General features: G+C 47.2%; 2 protein-coding genes across 4 annotated transcripts in view; one reads left to right on the plus strand and one right to left on the minus strand.

The window, feature by feature from the left end:
- The window catches only part of ARHGEF18 (Rho/Rac guanine nucleotide exchange factor 18), a 47,821-nt gene extending 41,320 nt beyond the window's left edge, over window positions 1–6,501 (plus strand). For all 3 annotated transcript variants that reach the window (XM_075776285.1, XM_075776287.1, XM_075776286.1), the window contains 4 exons: window positions 180–647; window positions 1,357–1,684; window positions 3,378–3,500; window positions 3,592–6,501. In XM_075776285.1, coding sequence (XP_075632400.1) covers window positions 180–647; window positions 1,357–1,684; window positions 3,378–3,500; window positions 3,592–3,752 — 1,080 coding nt within the window. In that variant the 3' untranslated portion in view covers window positions 3,753–6,501. The remainder of the gene's footprint in view (window positions 1–179; window positions 648–1,356; window positions 1,685–3,377; window positions 3,501–3,591) is intronic.
- Window positions 6,502–13,474: 6,973 nt separating this feature from the next.
- Window positions 13,475–17,211, minus strand: LOC104636100 (ectoderm-neural cortex protein 1). The gene is made up of 2 exons (XM_075776523.1): window positions 15,094–17,211; window positions 13,475–14,115 (listed from the first exon to the last, which is right to left on the minus strand). The coding sequence occupies exon 1, from the start codon at window positions 16,888–16,890 to the stop codon at window positions 15,121–15,123; it is 1,770 nt and encodes a 589-aa protein (XP_075632638.1). The 5' UTR covers window positions 16,891–17,211; the 3' UTR covers window positions 13,475–14,115; window positions 15,094–15,120.
- Window positions 17,212–18,813: the final 1,602 nt, after the last annotated feature.

Genomic DNA, 18,813 nt, shown 5'->3' on the forward strand with positions numbered 1-18,813 from the left:
TTTGCTTAGCCATCTTTACTATCGTGTCAGTCATGATGGGCTGTGCAAGCTGGAAGTTAGATCTCTTGAAGACAAAAGTCTCTGCGATCTAATCTGGTAGATGCTGTTGTCTTTTGTTTAGCTGCACATGGTTTTTTGAACCCATGTGCCTTACGCCGAACTTCTTATTTCCCCTCCAGGCAGTGATATCTCAGCAGGACAGCTACATTGAGATGCAACGAGCCACCATGGTAGACCGGGAGAAGCAATACCGGCTGCAGTCTACACGAGGCAATCTGCTGCTAGAGCAGGAGAAACAGCGAAACTTTGAAAAACAGAGAGAAGAACTGATGAATGTTCAGAAACTTCAGAGCCAGCTGAAGCTGGAGCAGCAACGCCTGGAACGGGAAAGGAGTCGGCAGCAGAGGGAATTTGAAAGCACAGAAGGCCGGCTGCAGGCACGTGAAGAAGAGACTCGGCAGCTGAGAGAGAAGTTGAATCAGGAGAGGGAAGAACTCGAGAGGCAGCGAGAGGCCTATCAGCATGACCTAGAGAGACTGCGGGAAGCTCAGAGAGCAGTTGAGAAAGAGAAGGAGCGTCTAGATCAGCTAAGGAAGCTGAAGAAACAGAACACTGTGTCAGGCACATTCTCCCCAGAAATGGGACAGGTGAGGAATTTGTTTTCTTGGAGCTTTATTTCTGTTAACCTGCTTGCGTCTGAATGAAGGTTGCCCTTTTTGCAGTGCTAACCCGTGTTTGCTTTTTTCCGGGTTCTCCTTGAACCATCATCTGAAGTAGCTGGTGATGGCTACTGTCAGGGAGGTCAGAGCTTGGGAGTTCCCCAGAGTCTGTGAAATTCCACCCAGACATATGGTAATGAGAAAATTTTTTTTAAAAAGATAGAAACAGAGAATAAGTTCTTTTTGAACATGGCTGACTGAGGATTTTTTTTTAATACAGACACTGCCCTATTACTGGCAGGTGATTGCAGAAGGTGTGCTACATTGTACAGTTGATTTCTAAAAACATTTCTTGTGTTTCAAAATGTGAAGGTTAGGGTCTGATTAAACTGTCTCATTTGTTACAATCTTAAAGTCCTGCTTTCTGTCCATCCCATCATCACCTAATGCAGTATGCTTTTGACTTTGCTAGATGCAGTATTAAGCAGTCTGGAGCCGCTGAGGTTCTTTTCAGTGTTCAAGGACTTATAATCTTGCTCTTCCTTCTGTTTGCCACCGTGCTTTGGGCTTCATCTGACCTGTTGCATTTTTTACTAGAAAGCGCTTTATGTTCTCAGGGCTGAGGGTGTTCTCTCCTCCTCCTGTCTCAGAGGGTGAAAATACCCGTTTGACTTAGAATGCCTTTTTCCTCCTGTAGAACCAGATGCTAAGTCATTCTGCTAGCTTCAATGGAGAAGGGGTTGAACCATCTCCACCCATCCTGAAAACCTCTGTGAGAGTGAGTGTCTCTGGGATGGATTACCTGGAACGGACAGACTTGGTTCGCAGGGACAGTACCACCCTGGAGAATCGTCCGGTTCTTGCATTGAAGAATGAAGTGCCAATACATCTCCTGAGCGCGACTAATCAGATACAGAAACCAGCTGCAGTCCAGCAGCAGATTCCTACTAAGCTGGCCACTTTTACAAAAGGAAGCAAAGAGAAAGGTGGGAAGAACAAAGCATCTTATAGGACAGACAGTTCAGGTAAGTGTATTTAAATGCATTTCTGATCTCTGCCAGCATCACAGGGAGACAGAACACTGGAGTTTAAACCTCTGGCTACCTGTGTGAAACCCAGAAATTAATATGCTACAAAATGTTAGTGTGCTTACTGCAGTTAGCAGGCTCTTAAAAATCTTGTTAGGAATAGGTATGCCATTTAAATTGGAAATACAGCCCAAAGAGATAATGTTGAAAATGGAGTTCTGTAATCCAACAGGACAGAATGATGTTGAGCGTTTGTAAACTTGGATGTAAAATCTTGTTGCCTAACTGCAGTGCTAAAGGAAAAGGACAACTGTTTTGCTTGTTCTGCATGAGTGAAATGTGGCTTAACCTTTTCTCACTATCTGTCCAGAATTGTAATGACATTGAATGCAATGCCTTTCTTAGCGCCAGTAAGTCATTAAATACAGATTTCCAGGCCAGAATTGAGATACTGTGTGTGTTGTAGAGTTGAAAGGGGCTATTTTTTTCATAAATAGAAGCAAATAAAAATACAGTCACCCTGTCACGGTGTAATTTCTGCTGCAAACTGCTAGGTACTAAAGTAGTGATCTTTGCCAATGACAGACACAGTAAAAACCATTTTTTCTCTGCTGCTTAAAATAACCTTACTGCCAACTTAGGAGAACAGCCTATAATTTTAAGTTACAAAATTAACTTTTTAGCTTTGTGTAGGATTCAGACTTGGCAAGCTTACCCATCACTTGGGCCTACGCTGCTATCGTGGACTCGGGGCCAAACCTGTCTAGGGAGGGGAGGGGGAAAGTCTTCTGCGCATTGTAGAAACGTCTGTCAGGCCTAAAGTTTAGTTCAATTACAAACTTACTTACATTTTTGCACTTAAACGAAGCCTAATACCCTCTTACTCTGAATACCAAATGCTGGTAAATGGGAAAATAAAATTCTAATACCACATCTCCCTCGGTTTATTTTTAATAGCTCTTATATAATGATCTCTGCAATGGAAATGTACTTAATGGTGTTTTTCTGGAATTTATATGAAAGGAATGAAACACAAATATATTGGTCTCTATTCTCTCATGAGCATTAGCAGGATGCGTGCTTGTTATGCCTGTATGTAGACCTTAGAATAAAATGGAACAAGACTTTCTGTTCCAGAGGCAAAATACCATGTATTGAATTTGGGTTTTGTGACGTGTAAGGAATGTGCACTGAGAGGAGTTCTTTGGATCCAGAGTGACCATTTCATGAATTGCTTTTATTGTTGAAATTAAGAAACTGGCAGGCCATAACACCAGAATCAACATACTCTACTGCTGAGCAGCTGTGAGACAGATGGAGAGCAGAGACAAAAGTTCATCACCGTCCTGTGTGTTAAAAGTAGCGCCAATAGCCATTGCTATTTGAATGCTAAAGACAGATTTTTATTTTTCTCTGCTGTGCTTTATAATACTAGGTTTTAAATCTGTGGTTGTTAGGGGCTGCTAGTGACTGAATTAGAAGTCCTCAAGGAAGAGGAGAGAGAAAGTATTCATGGTTTAAACAGCTGAAGAGAAAATTTAAGTAACTTGCCACAGAAGCACCAGCTCTTCATGGTATAGCAGCTTCCTCAGATATGCAAAGGTGTCAATACAGTGGGCCCCAGCACGGAATAGTGACACTGTGAAGTACTGCTAGCCTCAAATACTAATTTGTAAAATATTTTCTTTAGCATCTGTTGATCAGAAGCAGCTGCTTCCCCTCAGGCTCGGTGGACGAGAGGAGGGTGTCCTGAGAGGCAGACGATCAGCAAGTCCAGTCCTCCCAAGTAGCCAGACCACTGCATTCCAGCCAGGTACGTCTTGCCCCACTTGCAAGTCTGTGGAAATGCGTCAGGCGCTCTGTGCAGTGTCATGAATCTGTCTTCTTCCGTTTTTTTTCTATAGAATTGTATGGCCCTACAGACGCTCAGCCAGAAGTCCTTTCTTCTGCCTCAGCAAACCTATTCAAGCCCAATAACGTTCCTGTTCAGACCTTGGTGACCCCTCAGCCAAGTCCGTTAAATGTGCAAGATGATACCAGCAAAGAAGATGTAATTTTCTTCTAATTGTTTCCATTTAAAGATTAATCTTCTGACATACTGTTTCAAGAACTCAGGCTCCAGTGTTCAATGTGACAGAGACCTGACATGGATGTCTTTCCATCCCTGCCCTGTTACTACTAGCAAGGACCAGACCAGGATTGCTGTTTGACTTTGTTGGTTTCTCTGCCAGCAGCTCAGAATGAGGGCACAGTAGTAAGAATTTGCTTTTAAATTCTCCAAACATGGAAATGTATTGACACATGGCATGGGTATATAAATTCAGAGCATATTAAAATGCTGCCACTTATTGTAATTTGCTCTTCTCGGAGAATGTACACTCTTTGAGGGCACCACCTTGTAAATCGTTATCATTGATGTTGAACCGCCAAGATTTTTATGTAAAAAGTTTTAGTAGTAGGCCCCAAAATGGCTGCAAATTTTTAAATCCACAGGTACGTGGTCGGTAATGGATTTTGCTAACAGCATATTGATAACTAGTTGACTAGCAAGCGAGTCTCCTCACAGCCAGCTGTGACAGACATTGTGATACCCGCTCACAGGAGCCAGACCAGCATCTCGGTTTCTTTAGTGAATTCAGTGGAGCACATGCTCAGAGGCCAGGTACAGTGGAAGAGAGAAAGTAAGCTTAACAGAGTCTTCATGGGTCAGGAGCTCCACCTGCTTGTGGATGAGAAGGATCGGACACAGGAGAACATGCAACAGTAATGAAGAGTTGGGACTAAATGCACATTTGATCGTCCGTCATCTTGCCCAGGGACGCCCATCTCCTTGGAGACACTGGGTAGCTCTCCGTGTTAGTGAGAGCGGTACAGATTCCCAAGCAAAACTCATGAGTTGATTCAACATGAACTTAGAGACTTGGATTTTGTTGTTTGCTGAAGACACATGTAAGAAGCGTTTGAATGCAGTAATTTATTGTCTTGTTTAATCCTAAGTTTTCTGCATCTTTTGTTTGTCTGTTAACTTGTTGAGACTTTACTCCAAGTACCAGAAGATATCAAAGCTGCTGTTACTGCAGAGACTTCTCTGCAGCACTGTGTTAGGAATGAAGGGAATAAGAACTGTTTGGTTTTAAAATTAAAAATAATAATAATAAGTACTCTTAGCTAAACCTATGTTGGTTTAGCTGCTTACAGCTAAACCAGCTTTGATACCTCTTGTTAAATGGGTCAGTTCTTAATCATGAAATGGTGATGATATTAAGTGTTCTGCTCAAAAGGCATTATTTCCTTTGTAGTAATTTGCACAGTCATTTTGTTGTATTCTATTACTTCACTCTGTATCTCAGTTCTTTCTTATGCACATCACTTAAGGATGTGTATTCCAATATATGTTGAATGTGACCAGTCAGATATATTGTGCACAGAGAGATTGTTTAGAGGGTATTATTACAGAATTAAAGGAATCAGTATCTCAGAGCTTAAAAACTTGGGTTAATACCTTTCAGAGCATGACTGATAATAGGTTGTTTTGGTGGGATTTTTTCATATCTTTAGCTCTGGTTTAGAGTGATATTTAGCAGCAGTGGATGGAATGCCCGGTCAGTTCTCCATCCAGTAACATCACAATGACATCGAATGGCAATTTGTCAGTCTCCTCAAATCATTTATGCTGTCTCAGTGATTAGCCCCTATGCAATGTTAGTAATGTTCTTTAAGGTCATAACTTCACTTTGCTTGAAAGTTTTAAAATTATTTCAGTAGTTACAGTGCAAGAAACATAAATTTTCAGCAGGAAATACAGAGGTTATTTTCAAGTGGTGATAATCTGGGTTAATGTCTTCAGACAAGAAATGGAAAAATCCAAATTTACTGGCCAGTGTGAGAGGGGAGAGATAAGCTACAAAATAGCAAATTGTTCTTAGGGAGCAAGCACTCCTTGCTGTAACACTTCTTGGATTTAAGGATCTTTTTCTTCCCTAAGTGATACTGGTATAAACCGGAAGCAATGGCACTGGGCTCAATGCGAGGAAGCTCCAAACCATCAAGTTTGTTACCAGACTGGTGATACTCCCCCACCACCTAACAAATTATTATGATGAAACTGGACAAACTTCATTGTAATACCAAAGGACTGATTGGTAAATCATCAGCATGGCAGAATATACGCAGATTATCAGTGGCTAGATTTGCAGAAAACAGTATGGGGAACATAGTGACTCTTGCATTGTTGTGATACAATGTTGATGGTGGTTAGAACATAGTTCTACTCTATATTCTTTTTTTTTTTTTTTTTCATTCCTGAAAGCTAGGTTGGAATCGAGGGGAATTCTTAAAATTAACGTAACTTCAGATCAAGCCAGCATGTGAAACCCAGCAGCTCTATAGGACTGATTTTTTTCAATCAGCTGATGCGCAGACTCCAGTCATCTCCGATATCTGTGTAATTTCTCCTGTAAACAGACAGTGAAGCACCAAGATTGCTCAGTATGTTCTCTCCTTCCTGCTGTGGCTTGGGCCACTCCTAGTGAAAACTCTATGCCCCTATTGCCTTAAATTACCAGGTTTTTAGGAGTTTTAGCCTAAAGCTAAGTTGCATCAGTGGAATAAACCACCTCAACCAAAGAGGGATGTCTCTGGGTATTTGAAAACAATTTTTGGAAACATTTATTTAGTTCAATTTTGTGCCTGTCCTAAAGTATGGGAGAGAGTGTTCTGTGAAGGAGTTTTGTCTACTTTCTTCTTCTGTGCAGTGAGTGAACTCAGATATAGAACAGTGACATCTGGAAAATAAAGTCTGCAGTGAGGTCTCATTTCTTTTAATGTTTTAACTTAAACATAACTGTTTTATTACTCGTCCTCAGCAATGCTTCCACTAAGTTCTGGCTGTTAGCAAACAGTTGTGGGACTGTTGGTTCAGCACCCCAAAAGCTCCTTGGAATATGGGTCTTCAATCTGTAACTGGGAAATGACCTTAAAAGTCATTATCTGTCCTCAAAACACATGTCTAGCTGCAGCTAGGTTTATGAAAACTCTTCACCTTGAATAGAGACCGCATCTTCTTTCACTCGGGTCAAAACAGTTTAAGTGCCATACTGGGTGTTCACATGGCTTCCTCGGCTTGGAGGAGGGGTTAGAATTAGCAAATGCTGTGAAATTGCTAAAAGGGCGGTGAAATTGCTCCGGTGTTTACCAGGGTATGGAAACATTTGTAGAAGGCTGAGGGAAACGAGTGAAAGATTTTCTTTAAATGAATAAGGGGTCATCGCTTCACTTTTGCAAAACAGAATCTGTGAAATTGTTATAGAATCGCTCCTATTGAGTGAACTAGTTTGGGACTTTTCACTCAAATCTCGTTCCTAGAAAAATGACTCTTCTAGGCAAATTAGATTGCAAAATACTGCTGTGTCCTGGGCTAAGTAGCCTGCTACTGATGCTGAGTAATACCCTTTCCATTTGACTTTTCAATTACTTCAGATAAAAGTTTCTTTTATTTGGTATCTGTGAGTTAGTTCAAAATTCTCTGCCTCCTGGTGCGTTTTGGCATCTTTCTGAGCCGGGCTATGGAGGAAATTGCTTTGAACTGCCTTCTCCTTCGCTTTGTGTCACAGCCTTAAAATTATTGTCATGTTTGCCCTTTAATATTGTGATGTTGCAACGTTGAGGCTGTTTCTGTGGTTCTGATTTTCAGTTTTAACTCTGGTGTAAAAAAAAAAAAAAAAAAAAGAAGTTTCCTCATTCCCTTCCAATGCGGATTACAGTCATTTTTGTGTTTCAGACTGAAGTTCCTCCATATTCACTAGCACATCTGCCCCGTGCATCCTGGAAATGCTTTCCTGGTTTTTAACTGTGCTATCTGTGGATTGTAGTTGTGGCATGTCCCCCAAGTTGAGATTGCTAATCATTTCCCAACGCGAAGCAGAAGAATTGGTATTTCTAGAGACGCTCATCGAGGTAATAGGAATAATTCTAAACAATTTGTGGGCAGTTTTGTCTTTCTGAGTAATAGTCAGGTGACCCTGTGTATGTGGAACTTGGTGTTTGCTATTTGCATTTACAATGAAAATTTAAATGAGGAAAGGGTTAAAAATGGACATTTTGTTTTGCTTCTACTTTCAACCCTGCAGAATAGGAGCCAAGGCTCCTGGTGCTGCTCAGCAGCGTCCCTGTGTGTTGGGAATTTGGAGCGGTTTGTTGTCTTCCCCAGCAGTTCTCACATTTACAAGGAAGAAAAAAAAAATATATTGATGCCAGGTTATGCGTGTGCTATCCTTCCCTGAAAAAGCCTTTTCCCCTGCTCGCTCTTTCGAGGCCAGACCCAACATCTTTGCAACCACTGGCGGCTTTTTATCATTTCCCATCAGCATGTTACTCATCACATACCTTCTGTGTGAGCTCTGATTCCTACTGTTTGTGCCACGTTTATAAATCTTTTTTTTTTATATATATATATATATATTTTTTTTTTTACTGAAAGAAATTGGAGCACTTTAGAAAAGTTTATTTCAAATCCCGTTTCTGTCTGTACCTGGAAGGACATCTCTCATGAAAATCGATCCTGTTGACATAACCGTGTGTGTCTGAGCTGTGAACCCTCCTGATGCTCTTCAGTCTTAGGTCTGGTTTGTAGGCCCACCTTGCACTGTAAAGATTTAATAAATAATCGTGGTCCATGGATAAATTGACCATTTTGTTGGGGAAGCATTTGGGTTTGGTTTTTGTTAGGGTGTAAACATTGTAAATAATTCCTTTACTGTTGATACTGCAGTAGCAACATCTTTGTAGCCCTTATTTTATTTGTAAAGTCGATGGTGAAATGTTAATATTCTGTTGAACTGTGCACTCTTGATTAATTGTAAACTTGATCTTAGCACACCAAATGATGATTTTTACAATGATTGCAATGTTTCTCTACTGAAGGTTTTCAGAGTTGCAATAGGACTGAAACCAACTTCTAGCAATAAAAAAAAAAAAATCTGACTGCCTTTTATATATATATATATATAAAAAAATATTTATTATTTTCTATTTGAACCAAAGATCAAAGCAAGCAGTCACATCTCACATGCCTCTCATTTTCTACCCTGGACAGAAATAACGTGCCATATGAACAAAACTCTGAGTTTTCCAGAGGAGAGAGGACAGAGCACAGGAGGTATTAAGCGGAGGATATGAATACAGACCTTGCCAGCGAGGTGAGCGCCTTAGGAAAAAAATCAGCTGGTCTCAAAATACCTGAATTCAGCATACTAGTAAAAGTGAACTTCATAAAATCGCTTACATTTATTTGCATGGTGCCAGTCTGAGCCATGCCTGGCTCTGTCCCAGATGGTATCGGTTTTCATTTGGAAAGCACAACAAAAATAGAAACTTTCTCCGTAGTGCTTGTGCCAGTTTGGCAGCTCTCGCTCCCGGCATCATCCCATCGCCTCTGGCTGGTGCAGTGCTTCCCAGCTCCGGAGTTGGCATGGTGCGTTTCCTGGTTAAACCCCCACTTGTGGTATACAGGCAAGCTAACCTGAAAACTGTAACCTCAAATAATTTCTAGGGATTAGAACAGATGCAAAACTGGGGAAAGGGAGGGAGAACGGGGATTTGGATGGGTGCTCTCGAACGAAGAGGGGTGATTTTTATTGCCTCCATCTCTGGAGGACCCAGGTTCTCTGTGACAGGAGTCCGTAGAAGACAGTCTGCGTCTTTTGGTCTCTGAAGCGCGGCTGACATCTGGGTTGCAGCACAAACTGGAACTCAATTGGAAAAACACAAGTTTTTGTACTTTTCCAACATATGTAAATAATCCAAAACTTCTAAGCACATCAGTGTTTGAAATACGACTTGATCTTTATGGGAAATAATGGGCTGATTTGTTAGCAAATGAAATTTTAAAGTGTGTGTGTGTAAGCTTTGGCTTGCTCTTCCTTTGAGAGAAAATTTCATATATCTGATACATCTGCTTCTACTCTCTTCAGCTTCCAGGGAGCTGAGCCGTGGTGGCCGCTGGAGGTCACTGCCTCTGTGCGCCTCCACGTCGCGGTATCTTCGTCGCTAGAGCAGGGCGAGTAACTTCATGTCTGTATTTTTCAGCAGCAAGAAATAGAATCAAAGTGCTCTTGTGGGGTACAGCTGGAAGGAACAGCCTAGGGTAGGAGTTATGAGGAGCTGCTTCCAGAGCAGTAGGTTTAATTTTTTTTATTTTTTTTCTAATCGCACTGTACCCTCCTGCAGCCATAATTACGTGTCAGACCAATAGGAATTGTTTCTAGAAAGACAGAAGAGCCCGGTTCAGGGAGAGCCAGGGTCAACATGGCCAAGAGGGATCTCTGCAGTGCAGATTCCCACCGGGAAGTGCCCAGCTGCAGCAGCCCAGAGCTCCGCAGGAGCAAGTTGAAATCTCAGGCAGGATTTGCATCTCTTAGAAGTTTGGTGCTGCTGCAGCCATCAGTGTTCACATGAGCGGGGGTGTTTGTGTTATGCTGCAGCAGCGGGGCAGACATTCCTTTGGTGATTGCAAACGCTGCGGCTGACAGTATCGGCAATAACGCCGTCACTCGTCTGAGACACGTTCTCCATTTTTCACAAGGAGGGTGTGATTTCAGGATGGATGGCGGTGCCTTCAGAGCTGTTAACTTGCTCATACCAGTATTCCAGCAGCTCCGCCCTGCCTTGTCTCTCTTGAAAATCTGTAGCTAATTAATCCGAAACCCAAACCACATTCTTTCTATTTAGATGAATCATTCTGAGGCCATAGGCAATGACCAGCTTCGTGCTAAACCTTCCTCTTTCATGTGGCTGAGACACGGCTGATGGTTCCCATCCGTGCATCTGAGATTTGTTGGCAAGCCAGATGCTTGAGGACAAACACGCACAGAGGATATTGGCTCTGTAGCATGCTCCGACAGTGGGAATGTGCTGGTTTCTGCCTTTCCCTTCCCTCACCCCTGTGACTCAAATCCAGTTTAATTTCTCATCCCAGCCATGGGGCCAGCCCAAGGCTCAACAGCCGAGAGATGCGGGGCCTGGCCTTGTGCAGTGCGTATGTTGTTTGCTGCTTCTGGACCCGTGGGAGCTGGCAGAGGATAAAAGCGAAACCCTCTTAGAGCTGGCAGCTTCGGAGCAGGCGATGCACGGTCCCTGGCTCTGGGACAGTATCGCACGCACAGAAGGCTCCGATGCGGCAGGGATCGCTTTGTTATGGGGTGACAAGTACAGGAGAGTGAAAAATCCTCGTTGAGCATCACAGCGTGGATGTGCCTCTCCCGCATCAGAGCAGCGTCTGGTGCCTTCTCACTGTACAGGGCAGAGTGTGCTGCAAGACCTGAAGTTATCCCAGGTGATGGCCTGTGATATACAGACCCTTCAGAGAATTTCAGACAGATAGGTGTGTGATGTCCTTTTTTCCCCTTCTAAACCATTTGAAGTCATGGACAGAATCCCACCATGTGTAGCGAGTGCTTTGTTTTTCCTGGGCTGCCGTTGCTTGTCGTCATAACAGCAGCGTGTACTCAGACGCATGGTGGGTGTGCTGCAGAGCATCTGAACGATCCGTAGCTGATCTTAGCCAGAAAAAGGGAATTTCTGTTACTGCTGTGCTGGGGTTTGCAGTGAGGTTTGTTTTGGGGTTTTGGTTTTTTTTGCAATTACCAGCACTGGCCATCCACAGTGGAGAAGGGAGAAAGGCTGTGTGCTGCCTTGACACTCTGGCAGCAGGGGCTGCTGAGCAGAATGCAGCTACGGACACAAGCAGCAGTACAGTTCACCTAAAATCAACGCTGGCTGTGTACCTTTGGGTGGGCGGGTCTGGTGCTGTATTTCTCTGGTTGTGGTGGCCTGTAGGCTTTGTGTGAGAAGAGGAACATCCCATGGGAGAGCGGTGTCAAGCTTAGATTGTTTCGGCTTTGAGCCTAGTGATGTCCCTATGTGTTGCCTCTTCCAGATGTGATCATGGGCTTGGATTAGCTCCTGCAGCTGGGGTGGGGGTGCAGCCATGAAATGGGGTGCTGAGCTAGGAGGAGAGGCCTAGGTTTGACCTATGTTATAAAATCTATAAATTCAGGAGGATTTCTGTCCTGGTAACCAAATTCACCCCTAAACCAAATTCACCTGCAGCCCCATCGGCCTTAAACCTTCTGGCCCCGGCACTGACGTAGCATTGGATTGATGCGTGGAGATGTCAAACTGGGAAAAAAGGTCTGTGCTGGGCACTGCTGGGATGTTGTCAAGCATGCAAGAGGTGTCTAGTTTTCCCCAGGAGTGCTCCTCGCCATGCCGGGAGCCGGTTCCTGACAGGAGAAGGTGGAGCTGGAGGGACAGCATGGGGCTTTCTGCCAGACGAAGGCAATGAAATGCAGCTCCAGCCGTCTTCGTTGCCAGCAGCGTGGAGCCACTGCGGAGCAGCCAAGCCCAGGTGTGCTTGAAGTGCCGGTTTTCCCTGAGAGGTAGTTAGCTGTAAGTTTAGTTTGAAACAAGGAAACAATTCCCAGGCGCTTGCAAAGGTTTCAGCAGCTGGGCCGCTCGCTCCCCCAGCTGAAAATGCCGTGAGCATGGCTTGGATAACATCCCAGCGCCAGGAGCAGGAGGCAGACAGGGACCCGTGTTGCTAGAAGCAACTTTGTCCCTGGTGTAAAAGGCGGACGTGGCTGGGAGCCAACATTTATTGCTTGACAGCATAAATAAAACAGCTGCTGCTCAAATGGCCGTGAATGAAACCTCCGCTCCTCCGACTTGCTGAGCAAAGTCGGACTTTGTCCAACCCTCAGGAATAGCTGTAGATTTAATAAAGCTGAACCAGCTCCTGGCTCGCTAACAGGGATGGAGATGTTTTCTGGCAGCTTCTGGTCCCAGCCGTGTCCTGTGCTGTGACTTTCCCCTGGGCTGCAAGCTTGCCTGCCTGCCTGCACTTGCGTGTGCAAGGCACAGCCAAGCTGGGAGCTGCCCCACGCTCCAGCTGCTGGGTGGTTGGACTCGATGATCTCAAAGGTCTTTTCCAACCTAAATGCTTCTGATTCCATGCCGCTGCCTGTGGTGCTCCAGGCTGGGTTTGCAGGGCAGGCTGTGGGCTCGGCTCCTTGCAGCCTGGGGCATTCTGGGCTCAGCAAACGATGGAGAGGCAGCACAGCAAGGGTAAATGGAGAGGAGGGGAAGAAAAAAAAAAAAAAAAGAAATGGCCCAGCCTGGGGGCTGAAAATGGCAGAGGCATCAGAAAAGAGGATGGAAATGAAGTCAGTTTATCGGCTTCAGCCACCAGCAGCAGGGCAGCTCGCTTCCTTCCACTCTTGCCAGTTCTTGCCTACACTGGTAGCTAGGAAGGGTTGTGACATTGATTTATTTAACTCCGAAATTGAATAATGGATTGCACACAAACCGTGCTGCTGCGGTGAGACGGCTGGTTGCGCCTTTGCTGCCTGTTTCTTCCGACCATGCCAAGTCCTGTCTCATACCTCCCACCCTTGGCAGAGCTTTTCCTTCCCAACCACTGCCCCCACCATCATCTGCTGTTCATTTTGGCAGCAAGGAAACCCAGCTCCGCAGAGGATGACCAGGTAAGGGCAGAGAATAGCTCAATCTTTGGAGTTTTAAACAGATTTGTGTGTCCTTCAAAGCTGGAAGGCAGTACAGAACCTGAGCTTTCCTAGGTCCTGTGTTACAAAGAAAAGCTGAGCCCTCCCCAGCCAATGAAGGTTTGGACTCTCGAGCAGGGAATGCTCTTCACTATTTTGCTAAATGTTATCGCAAGCTCAGGCTGGGAAAACTTGCAGCTTAAGCATATACAACAGACAAGGGACATGGTGGATTTTATTCAGATTTATTGAAGCAGCTCCAGGCTGAGTAATAAACACACACAACTGCTGTATTAAAAAAACAACAACAACAACAAAAAAAAAAAACCCTCCAAAAACCAACCCACCCAAATGTACAGAACCAGCCCATGGGCAAAGTACTGTCGCATGTTAAGACATTTCAAGCAACTGGCTCTAGTGCTGCCTGCATTCCGAGTCATGGCAGGCAGCAGTCCAGAGCCTGCTGCCAGGTACTTAGGAGCTTCCTTTGTCCTTTCTAGTAAATATCACTTAAAATACTAAATGAAAGAAGTAAAAAATATTCCTCTGGTTCTTGTTCTGAGATCACATGAGTTAGGAGAAAACTTGGAAACCTTTTGCCGTCTCAAGGGCTAGCACAAGCCGCCAGCCCAGGGAGGTCCCTCTGTGCTTGTCCCCTCCCTGGGCTGAACGAAGGGGATTTACAGAAGCAGTTCAAAGCCAAAGCCATGCTGCTGTGAGCCCTCCTGATGCTGATGAGACCCACACACGGGCTAGCATCCAGGATGGTTCACAAACTTGCTAGGTAGGAAGGAAGAGGCGCTCCTACTGCCCACGTCGTCTGTCCGGACCCTCGGTGAAATGAGGCAATGGCAAAATCAGGTCTGAAGCCTGTAGCGCAGAACAAAGTATTGTGAGATCGGTGTGCAGCAAACCCGAGAATGCTCCCCAGGCCTCAAAACCTCCAATGCTGCTATTGTGGAGTGACGGCTGCTTATTTCGCTCCACAGCCAGGAATTTTCTCTAGGTATCGCAGGATATTTTATTACAAATTCATTTGGGTAGTACATGTCTTGCAAGGGGAAAAGAAAAAAAAAAAACCTGCAGGGATCTGTGATTCACTGGCATCTTTTCTGCCACAAGCCTTTAGAAAGGTTTAATTCCAGCTGTGAATTTTTTCAAAAGTTAATTTCTATGTAGCAGGAAAGAAATAGCATGAAAGGGACACCAGAGAATAACTAGAAGCGGAGAAACCCTGTGTTTATATGTAGACAGGGGTTGTCTTACAAATGCAATTACCAACCGTTCTGGGACTAAATCCCAGCTACAATCTTGTTCTGGCACCAGCTCACAGCCCTTATTGTCCCACAAGACATTTGGGTGCCACTAGCAGATTAACCATGGCACCAGGAGGAGGCAGCTGTGCTAAAAGCAGCAGCCAGCCCCCCATGGCACCACGCGGTCTATCCCAGCTCCTGCAGACAGCCTGCCCGTTAACACAACGATGGACTCGACGAGCTGTCTGTACCAGGGATGACACCCAATCCTCCTCGCAGAGAGCATTCCGCAAAATCCTTGCATAGGCCGAGACTCAGTGGAAGGGCTAGGATGCCAGGTTAAGTGTCTTGTTATTTATACTAATCTTCTCCCCACAGCATTTCAGCACCTAAAGAGACCGTTCTCTCTCCTGCAGGGGTTTAGATCCCAAACTACCAGCCTGGAAGCACGTTTCTGGAGCTGACCTCCGCAGAAGGCAGTGTCTCTAGGACAACTCCAGCCTAGATCCACGTGCATCTACCCCTCGGGGTTTAACCCTTGTGCAGCACAAAGTTGTAGAGAGGAGCTCTGGGTCGATCCGCAACTCTTTACCTTCCAGGTTCTTCGTCACGCCATGACTCAGGCAGACAGGTACTTCCAGGTGCTGACAAAGGCGGTGGGGATGAGGGAATAAGGCACGGTTGTGACACTGCTCCAGGTGTCGGACAATGGGTCGTAACAGTCCAGAGTTTTGCAGCGCTGAGCCCCGCAGTAGCCCCCCACCACATACAGTCTGTTGCCCGACGTAACGGCACGGCAGCTGATGCGCTTAGCGGTGACGTCCCCAAATTTGGACCACTGGTAGGTGTCGCTGTGGAAGCGGTAAGCGGAGCTGGCGGAGAACTCCGTGTCCCCACCGATGACAATGATGTGGCTGCCCACCACAGCGGCAGCCGTGTATCGCCAGGGCTGGGGGCAGCTGGCAGGCACCGTCCAGCGGTTCTGGCAGGGGTCGAAGCACTGCACCTTGGGCAGCTTCTCCTGGTTGGTGCTGGTGCCACCGAAGACAAACAGCTTCATCTTGGCTCCCACCACGGCAGCGTTGCTCACGCCTTCTCGGAGAGGAGCCACCAAGGACCACTTGTCCAGCTGTGGGTCATAGTGTTCAACTTGCTTGAGAGAGACGGAGGGAGAGGCGGGGAAGGCACCGCTCACTGCCGTGTGACCCCCTACCACATACAGACAGTGGTCCAGCTCGGCGGAGCCATGGCCAAACCGCGCCACCAGCATGGGAGCAGCTTTTGCCCACTCGTCGTGGAGGGTGTCATAAACCCAGACGTCTTTGGAAGCGCCGTTCTCGGAGCCTTTGCCGCCAGTGATGTACACTTTGCACCCGACGGCGCAGGCACTGCACTCTTTACGAGGGCTTGGGATGTCAGCGCGAGGAATGATCTCGCTGGTGTTGTGATCCAGCATATAAATCTTGTCACACATAAAGGTCTGGCCACCGAGCAGCAGCAGGGCCTGGCTGACCTTGCGGGGTCGGGCACAGCACCCTGTCACAAGGCCGTCATTTTGCAGGATCTTCATTTTGCATCGTACAGCATCGGCCACAATCTCCTCCCCCAGCTTGTGGCTGGTCACCAGCTTCTCGCAAGCCACTTGCTTCCGCAGGTAGGACTCGGGCAGAAGGGCCAGGCGGACGGAGCGCAGCAGCTCTGGCAGAACTTCATGGCGTCGGGGCAAATCATATCGGATCCAACCTATAACGGCTTCGTAGACCAGTGTCTCATCCTCTACCTCCAGCTCTTCGCTCTCCACCAGCTCCAGCAGCTTGTCTTTGGGCAGTCGGAGGAAGTCTTCGGTCTTACAGAGCGAGGTGAAGTTGGCCAATGCCATTCTCCAGGACAGCTCCAACAGCCGCTCACAGCAGTGGGCATCAGACAGCAGCAGCATGTTCAGACAATTCCCAGGGTAGAGATTCTTCTCCAGAAAGTCAGCCGAAGCATCCCGAATGTCCTGGAACTGCAACATGTCCCCAGCCTCCAGCAAGGACTCTGCGTTCTCCTCGTTAATCAGCACCCGGGCCGAGTAGGCGTAGTCCAGCAGCAGCTCCAGCACCTCGGGGTGGAGGGAGTCGTGGAAGTTGACTTCGGTGTCTCTGCTCTCTTTCAGGCCCCCGCTGAACATGGCATCGAAGTAGCGGCTGCAGGAGGCCAGGACGGCCCGGTGGCAGTGGAAGGTCTGGTTCCCCGCTCGCAGCACCACGTCGGTGAAGAGGTGCCGCTTGCGGAGCAGGTTGAGGTGGGTGAGGAGGCTGTCGGCGTGGCCCGGTTTGTGGAAGAGGTGGATGTTCATGGAGCCGGAGCTCGAGCGGGATTTCCGGTTCTCGTGGCTGCTGACGGACATGGTGGGGAGGCTGCTCTGCAAGGGAAAACCGGCGAGTCAGCACGGAGAGCCTGGCAGCGCCGTCACAGGGGCCCGGGACCGGCGGGGATGCAGCTGGGGAGCCGCACCGGAGGGCAGCTCGGAGGGGGCGTCCCGCAGCGGCGGGGCTCGCCCAGCGCAGACCGAAGCGCGACACCGGACGGTCCCGGACTTAAACGCCGGTGCGAGGCACGGTCCCGCGTAGTACCGGGTGGGGGGGGAAGCTATGCCCTCCCGGTGCTGCCCGTCCCGCTGTCCCGCAACTCGCCGGGACTCGCCCCGGTGCCGCCGCACTCGCCGCCCGCTCTGCCGCCGCGCCCCGCCACCGCCGCGTGGCCGCCCCGCCGCCGGCCCCGCCCCCTTTCCCTCCCGGCACTGCGGAACAGCCAATCAGCGGCCGCAGCGCCCTCCCCTCGGTCTTTGTGAATGGGGGCCGGGGCCGGGCGTGCGCATGCGCCGTTCTTTAACCCCTTCCCGCCCGGCAGCAGCCTGTCCGTGTACCCCGTGTCGTGTCCCCCGCCCCGGGCAGGAGCACCGCTCCGTCCCGCAGCAAGGCTTAGGAAGCAGTTAGCAGCCGAACTAGAGGACGGTACGGCAGCTGTGACGTTCCGCCTGTGGAGTCACCCTGCCGTAAAGGGCCCATAAAAAGCAGGAGCCGGGGTGCTGAGCCGCGGTTTGCTGACAAAGGGAGGTCACGGCCGGAACAAACCATCCCTGCTCAGCAAATGTTTTCCTGCGTGGGGCAAACAGGAGCTGAGTTGGGCTGATGGCTGCAGCAGAAAAGAGAAGGGGGGGGCGGTGGGAAAGAAAAAACAAGAGAAAAACCCACGGGTTTTGGATCAGGTCTGTCCGCACAAGGTCTTGCGCTAAAAAAGAGCGACCACTGCCCTGGACAAGTGGCAGCAGCAGCCATCATACGTGCTTAAGTATTACGTGTCAATGGGGACCAAAACCATTCTACAGAAAATACAAATTTCAGAAATTCTGAATTACCATGTTTTGCTTTATCTGTGCACGTTTCAGTTTGTCCTGTGCTTCACCAGCTGATTTAAAAATCGCTTGATGAGGAAGTGGATAAAGCAAATGCAGTTAGACCAGTTCACAACATCTTTTCTCTATGCTAAAATTAAAAGCATGGTTTAGAGCTTTACTAATTTGGCACCAGTGTGTGTATTTGGGTTTGTTTTTTTTTTTAAATCGCCACAGCTACACCTTGTCCTGTGCTAAGCAGGAGAGCACATTCTGAAGAACCGGTGTAATGAGGTTAAGAATACAAAGAGACAGAATCTGATTTCTTATTAAAATCCACTAAATTGCAGCAGGAGCCACCACAGCCATCCCCAAGGAGCAGGACCCAGGTGCTCCGACCATTCGGGCACAAGATCTGTGGCATGATTAGAGAAAAAACAGAGTCTCTTCCAGATAAATGCTTGCCTGCACTACAAATTGTACCAAAAAACCTGTAACTCTGACAGCAAATTCCGAGCAGAGTCAGGAAGGCGTCATCTGCGGCAGACCTGGCACTCCATAGGGTGAAGGTCCAGCTAAACAGTAAGGACGGGGTGGAGGATAAAGAGTATCAAGACCTCGCTGTGCTCTTTGAACGCAGGCAAGAGATAGTTTCCCCTGTCTGTGCCAAAGAAAACAAAACACACAAAAAAGGTGAAACCTCCTGGAAACACGGTCTGTGTCATACTGCATTGCAGAGAGCACAAACACCACGCAGACTAAGCGGAACTGTTGTCAAAAGATGCATCTCAATGACAGTTAGTTGGGTACTCCAAATTATTTCGGGAGAAGGCAGGCTGGTAACAGATGGGGAGCTGCAGCCAGCACAGCACAAACGTTCTCTGTTGCCTAGGCACTGTTCGGAGCTTTCTAGAACCACATAAAGAACATTTGCCC

Source organism: Balearica regulorum, chromosome 26, assembly GCF_011004875.1.
Source record: "Balearica regulorum gibbericeps isolate bBalReg1 chromosome 26, bBalReg1.pri, whole genome shotgun sequence".
Lineage (NCBI taxonomy): Eukaryota > Metazoa > Chordata > Aves > Gruiformes > Gruidae > Balearica > Balearica regulorum.

Excerpts from the sequence above, each read along its gene's own strand:
- LOC104636100 (XM_075776523.1), bottom strand. The coding sequence starts at position 16,890 with ATGTCCGTCAGCAGCCACGAGAACCGGAAATCCCGCTCGAGCTCCGGC.